The 7,557-nt window shown below is 39.9% G+C and overlaps 1 protein-coding gene across 1 annotated transcript in view; it reads left to right on the top strand.

Moving 5' to 3' along the window:
* Window positions 1-1,807: 1,807 nt before the first annotated feature.
* The window catches only part of MEGF10 (multiple EGF like domains 10), a gene marked incomplete at its 5' end in the record, with an annotated part of 79,552 nt that continues 73,802 nt past the window's right edge, over window positions 1,808-7,557 (top strand). The window contains 3 exons of the mRNA XM_082497193.1: window positions 1,808-1,923; window positions 5,582-5,683; window positions 7,096-7,196. Coding sequence (XP_082353319.1) covers window positions 1,808-1,923; window positions 5,582-5,683; window positions 7,096-7,196 — 319 coding nt within the window. The remainder of the gene's footprint in view (window positions 1,924-5,581; window positions 5,684-7,095; window positions 7,197-7,557) is intronic.

The following is a 7,557-nucleotide window of genomic DNA, read 5'->3' as shown; positions in this document are numbered from 1 at the left end:
AGCTGCTTTTACTGCTTTTTAAACAACTGCACATTGACTACTCTGGTATGCAGTGTGCATGAAGAGAAACGGTAACAGACCATGAAATTTCTTTCAGCAGCCCTGATTTTTCAAGAGGGATTTAGCAAAGTGGGATCATCTCTATATCCTCAGATATCTTAAATATAATAGTTTCTTTTTGTGAGCTTTTTTATGCTGACTTTTGAAGAAGGTATTGTTAAGTAAGACTATGTTTTTTTTTGTGGCTCAGTGGACCTTTTTTCTCTTAAAATAAAGTTATTTCAGTGATTTGATTAATTTACTTTGTTAACAATGTTTGCATTATTTCAAAATAACATTTATTAGAAATAATTTTCTTATTGTACTGCAGATCAGACTCAATGATCTCAGGTTTTTTTGGTGATCTCTGTACCCACATAGTGTTAAAATTTGTGTGAAAATGAGGATACAAGGCCAAATGTTCACTGAAAGGGAAATACAGCGGCTCAAATCATTACAAATTGGCTATTGCCAGCATTCATTATGGCATTTGTGGATTAGTGGCAGGTTGGATTAAAGGTGTTCCAGTATGCAAATTAAAATAATTTGCTTGAAAACAAAGATAGACCTAGTCAAAATGTTAGTATAATCTTCTAGATTTTTATGTTATTACAATAAATTTTTTATGAAATGTTTATTCTATTTGGGAATTGTACAACTGGCAGAGGAGGGGGTATTTTTGCAAACTGTATTGGGAATTCAACTTTAAAGAGCAGTTATAGTACAGGATAACATGTGAGTCTGTCTGTTAACAATGTAAAGCAAAGTCATTTAAACCCTTCCCCTGATTAATTAATTTGTTTGCATGAGAATTATAGGTTAGTTAGTAAAAGCACCACGCCATTTTTTACATGAGTCCTGAGCTCGCATTGTGCCTTCCTATACTGTTGTTTAGCATCTTGAAGAACTGATAAGGAGTATTCGTGCATATATATAATTTCATTTATGTATTTGCATTAAAAAATAAACAATAACACCCCCTGAGTCCAGGAGAACATCTTTATATTGCTTTTTGTTTCTCTGACTTGCATCTCTCCACGGGATGCTGTTGCCTGGGCCCTGTAGGAAGGCAATTTGAGGAGATGCCCAGGTCAAGGGTATGCCCAGATGTTATGGCACAGCTTCTCCCAAGCCAACCCTGGGCATGACCCCCTGGGCTGGCCCAGGCCCCGGGTGCTCCGATGGAGGGAGGCCATGTAGTGAAGTCAGCGTGTAATTTTGGGGAAGAGCTTTTTATGAAAGATGTTGTTTGAGATGGGGCAGAATCTGGGGTTTTTAAGAGGTCAGCGTAGGCTGCAGGGATTGGGGGTGCTGCTGGCAATGAGCGGAGTAGCACAAACCCCTCCTGTGAGTAAGTGATGTGCAGGATTTCTGACGGTCCATCGTCCGCTGAACTTTCTACTCTTTGCTGTCTTGAGTGAATGCCAGCCTTTATTTTAAATTGCAGCTCTGTCATTTGGTGTGGACAAACCGTCACCACACAGACTGAGCCTGGCTGCCAGCAATTTGATGAGACAGTGGGACCTCTAAAATGTAGTTTGTTCACAGGCTGACCACCCTGCCACTCATGTGAAACTGCTCCATTTGGGTTGTTCTTCTTCATTAAATTACTACTGCTAGGCAAGCAGTGTGTGTTTCTTAAAGTACCTGTTGCTTTATATCATATATATTGATTATATTTAGCTTGATAGTTTTAGCTCCTTTGTTGTTTGTATAATATTGTTAATGTATTATAAATATTTTTTCTTACAGCCACCTTTTTGGAAATATGGTTCTTCATTTGAACTCCTTTTTTGGCTTCCCTGTCATACTCCTCTACCATTGGGTGGGGACAACTTTACCTTTGAATCTGGAAGATCCCAATGTGTGTAGCCACTGGGAAAGGTAATTTCTTCTGGAAAATACGTGACACAAATTCTGATTGTAATATTTTTTTTGTTTGTTTTACTTGGCACATTTTAAATGATTTAAAGCTTTTAGTTGAGTGATGAACTGGGAAAAAAAATTTTGCATTACTGTATGAACAAGGTAAGTTCATGGATAAGTAAAAGTCTATTTCACGCTGGGCTGAAATGTATCCATCTTTGTGGTACAGGTTGGGACGCACAAAACACTACAGTGGCACCAGCAATGTTACACAACCATCTGGATACAAGAAGTGAATAGAAATTGCTTTTTTCAATTTAAGTGAAAAGAAGCTTTTAATATGCAAAATATAATTAACCGTATTGGAGTTTGGCCAAATTTGATTATGCTGATTCTTTCCTATTCAGCATTCACAGAATCTGAATTAAGATTTGTTGCTTAATTTTTTTGATGAGGTTCAGAAATTTATAACATACAGAAAGAAATTAATCAATTTACTTGGTCCATTCAGTCACCCAATTTCACATTAATTTCAAGGAGAATGCCACCATGGGTGGGAGAGGTTGAGCCACAGGCATTTGCTCTACTTCTTTTCTTTTGTAAAGGTTATAGTAATGAAACTAAGCCTTATGAGATTATTATTACTATTACTGTTATTGTTGTTATTGTTATTATTGGTGTTATTATTATTCTTCCTGTGATTGATCAGCTGGTCCGAGACAGTCTTAACTGTTCACTTAAGGACATCAGTGTTTCCTGCATTTAAGGTTTACTGTGTTTTACATTTAATCACTGGGAGTGCTGCTAAGCCAATGTACATGTATTTGTGATTGTTATGGCTGAATCTTTACAAAGAAAATTTGAACTTGCATTTACGTTTTTATGAAGTATATATATATATGTGTATATATAAAAATCATTTAAGAACTCTCTCCAGGAATTTATCTGAGCTTCGTGTGAAGCATTTGGAGTCTCTGCCCCTACTGTTGTATACAATTTGGCTTATAAAACAACATGTATATAAAGTAGCTACTCTACTAAATACCCGTTTACAGTATTCAGACACGTCTATGATCTTACTGATCTTACTGGATACTGTTCTATATTCATAGAATCGTAGAATCATATTGTGTATGCTTTGTTTACTGTTTTTATAGATAAAAGTGTTTTTGAGGGAAGCTACAACATAGTGAAAGCGAAATGGGAAAAAACCCCAAATATAACTATTTACATTGCAAAATGTGTTTTAAAACAAACTAATCAAAGTGTGCAGAAAGAAAAAAGTATTTAGCAAGCATGCCCATTTTGTTGCATGAACTTTTTTGTTTCTTCTGCTGAGTCTCAGAAATGGGGAGGAACTCCTAGTAAACATACCGAAACACTCATGCTGGTGCTGCTCAGAGCAGGAGAAAAAAATACATAAGAGTGAAACAGTAAAACCCCAGATGCAAGCTCTTCACTGCTGCTGTCACTGGCAGTGCTGTACTTTAAGTAAATCTACTCCAGCCGGGAATAAAATGTTTTTTACAAATGAACTGTGGTCACAGCAAGAAGGGGTAGAGTGTGCCCGGCCTCGAACAAAGAGCGCAGAGCCTCAGGCAAGCGTCGGCAGCCCAGCAGTGTTTTGTCGGACTAGGTCGGACAGCTGGATGGATTAGGGTTGCTTGCCTTCATATGGATGTAGGAAAAACAGGGAGTAAGTTCTGGGCAGCTAAAGTAAGTGGGTGTGGATGTGGATGGACTCCCTCAGTACAGGTGATGCCAGTAGGAAGAGGAGATTTGGCTGTTACCCTGCAGTAGGTGCTAAGAGGTCAAAGAGGGCATGAGTGAAAGTGACTGAAAGCAGGAGGGGCTGCATACTTAGTGTGTGTTTTGGCTGGTCCTGGGAATTAGTCCTACTGCAGGAACTTGCCATGCATTCCTGTTATTTTCTAACCCCCTTGCGCAATCGAGGACTGACTGACTGCCAGCACAAACAGCCTGCTGAAGAGTTCTCTAGGATGATTCAATATTTTTCCCTTTTGCAACAGGGCTCTCTGTTCATCTTGCCCCACTGACAGCTCTGGAGGCTCTGGACTTCAGAGCGCAGATTTATTTCTGGGACACTGTGCTTATAATTTGGCAGAAAATAATAATAGGACTTCAGTACAGTATTTCTAAAAAAAACCCAAAAAACAAAACAAAAAAAAAACCACAAAGGTTGTCTGTTAAAAATTAGCCAGTAAACAAAATAAGGTATGGGCTTTATCTGATTGCTGAATAGGCTGTTTGATGGTGTAATTGTTACATCATTGTTCACTAATTATTACTTAGGTGTATTTCTGTGCTAACACCCACTTAGTATATAAATACACTGGCAGACCTTTCTACTACAAAAAAAAAAAAAGGTGTTTTGCTATGGATACAGCTGCAGTTTTTAAAAGGAATTTCTCAGAAAATCGAGTGAGATTTTTCTGTTCCATATGATAACAGAAGAAACCACATTTTCTGGTGCTTAACTAGTTTTCCAGCTATCCAGTGATGTTAGCAAAAGTTTATTGCCACAGGAGAACACATACTACACAGTACTTCAATTTGCTGCTCATTTGAAACACATGTTTTGCTTTTTTTTTGAATTTAGACTTAGATTACTTTTCTTTAAATGTCTAGTGGTACTATTTCATCAAATGTATTAAACAGTAGAGATACGATGGCTCTCCGCATGTATATTTTTCTTTGCTTGGTTGAAGATGTCATGGTTTAGGCCAAAATCCACTACTGGGGACCTGAGGGACCCCAGATGGGACTGACAGATGCTCCCCTCTACCCCTCTTCAAAAAAAGAGGCAGAGGAGGAAAAAGAGACTTATGAGTTTAGAAGGAACTAAACTACTTTAATAAAATATTAATAATAAAATAAAAAGAAATAATGAAAAATATATACAAAACCGTATCAAGCTCCCGAGATGACAGTCACATCACCGGCTGGCACTGGGGCAGTCCCAGGCTGGACTCAGTGACGGACGGGAACTGGATTCCGGATCTGGATTCAGGATCAGGATCACAGGCAGATGAACAGATAGAGTCCTCCTCAGATGTCGGCCATTGAAGGAAGAGCCAGTGACCCTTTGATCCCTCAGTTTTTATACTGAGCATGAGGCAGATGGGAAGGAATACTCTGTTCGTGAGTTTTGGGTCACCTGTCCTGTCCGCTCCTCCCTGCAGGTGGGACCCCACTATACTTTTCCGCTTCCGACCCTCCAACGGGGCAAATAACAAAGTTGGTTGGCCTTGGGGGTTACAGCAGTAAGTATAAGCGAGAGCCTCTCTGCATACCATGCCTGGGCATCAGCTATAAACAATTGGTCTTATCACTCTGAGAGAGTGAACGCTGTCTGCACAATATGCAGTTAATTTCAGTAGTTAGAAGAGGCCCAGCTAAGAAGCGAAGTTACTGAACAAAATTGGTCCTGTTTTACCACAAACCAGGACAGAAGAAAAAACTTTCAATTGATATCCTCCGTTTTATAAAGTTAGCTGGTTTGTGTTTTACTTAAACTTTCTGTAAGGTTTTTTTGCACATAAGTATTTGTTATATTTATTCCTTTCTATACCAGGACTTACTTAGATCAGACTGTACTGTAAAGAACTTGCTTGGTAATCTGTCTGCTTTAAATCTCTCTCTCTCCCCCCCCCAGTTATTCAGTTACAGTGCAAGAGTCATATCCGCATCCTTTTGATCAAATTTACTACACCAGTTGTACTGACATCCTAAACTGGTTTAAGTGCACACGACACAGGTAATGTATAATTGTTAATATTTTCAAATTGCTGATGCTGTAAATATTTGTAAAGATTTTGTGTCTGTCAAAATCAAGCATGATATGTAGGATGTTTTAGCTATAGTGATTAGTCTGTCTAACTGCTATGCTCTGTGTCAGCTGGAAGATGCGTGCCCAAGCAATGTCACAATGTTTTGTTAGTAGGTTGGGGTGTATCATCTGATGGAGTGCTAACAGAAAACGAACAGGTTGGGAAAAAGCATGCAATGCACACAATTAAATTCACCAGACGCTGCGAGGTGTATTTGTTCAGAAATGTCATGAGAGACCCCTTGCTGCTTGCAACCTTATGTTCTGGGGAAAGCGTACGCTACTTGAAAGGAAAGTAAGAAGATTCTTTAAAGGAAACTCCTTGTGGTTGCAGAAAGTAAGCAAGGGCTGAATGATTAAAAACTGGTGACAGCTGTAAAAAGCATTTTCCTCAGAGAAATATGCCTATAAGTATGAACCATCAGCAGTGGGAAAGGCTCCCTGGGGGCACAGCAGCTGAAGGAAACAGATCAGTATGGGTAGTACCTAAAAAGCAGATACTGAGTTCAGAGAGATTACACTTCCTTTACCTATGGCACAATTATATACGAGCTGCTCCTTGCTGGGAGTCCAGACTCTCAGGCGGTGAGGGGATGTGTTCACTGCTTGGTGGAGTATGTGGTCAGTAGCCAGGAGAACCAGGGAGGGAGAATTACGCACATGGTGAGGAGCAGAGAGGAGAGAGCAGGGGGAGAGCCCACTTCTGATAAATACTACCTGCTCATGTCAGAAGGAAGCTATATTTTCTGCAGTTCTTGATGGGTTTATGTGCTGATTTCTGTGTGCTGCTCACCGCTGCCCTGCAGGGCTGCATTTGGCAAAAGGCAGCCTCTCCCCCAGCAAGAGGTGTGCAGCACTACAGGCTGCCCAGGAGGTCAGGGGTCTCCCTTGAGCCCTTCCATCTCTTGCCTTAACCAGAACTTCTCTTCTGACAACATCTCTGCTCCTACAAAACCAATTCAGTCTTGGGAGGGTGATCCCCAGAACTCTTTCCCTTTGAAACGGATAGCTATAATAATCCAGGAAACTAATTTGTATTTCCAGCCTTTACCTTCCATAAGGGATGCTAAAGGCAAGGGCAGTGATGGTCTGGTTTGCATATTACTTAACTAGCAAAAATCCTTAACTTTTTTCCTCCTGTCTGGCCAACCACGGACATAAGGCTTGTTGGGGAGTCACTGTGACTCTTGAACTCAGCAACAGATAAATCAAGGTCTCTTTGAGAGTTTTTTTGTCTCCTCTTACTGGTACCTCAATGTTTTTTAAAATGTGTGAGAATATATGTTGTTGTGTTTCTGAACCATGAATTGTATGTAACAAGCATTCATTCTTTTCTTTAGGATCAGTTATCGTACTGCCTACAGACATGGTGAAAAAACAATGTACAGGCGTAAATCCCAGTGCTGCCCTGGATTTTATGAAAGCAGGGAAATGTGTGTCCGTAAGTTTACCTTCTTTTTGCTTTGAAATTCCATACGTTTATCACAATGCTGGTTTGACTGGTCTTTGATGGGCGACTTGTGGAAGCTGAGTTCTTGGGGCTCAGTTATTCATCAGTGGTGCACGTGCAGCTCTCATTGAAGTCAATTGGTGTTGTGCATATGCAAATGACAGGATAATTGGATCTCAGATGTCTAAGTAACCAGCCTTGATGTGATTCTAGCTAATGATCACATGGAAAATGCACGGCACAAGTGTCAGTGCATTTTCCAACACTGTAAATAAATACGAGGTTCAAAACCAGAAGGGAGATACAAGGTTTTTCTCCTTAGTGTGGTCCCTGGTTGATCCCCATGCCTAGC

Source organism: Vanellus vanellus (assembly GCF_965231255.1).
Source record: "Vanellus vanellus genome assembly, chromosome: Z".
In the NCBI taxonomy this organism is placed as follows: domain Eukaryota; kingdom Metazoa; phylum Chordata; class Aves; order Charadriiformes; family Charadriidae; genus Vanellus; species Vanellus vanellus.
This window is presented reverse-complemented; position numbering and strand designations above follow the sequence as displayed.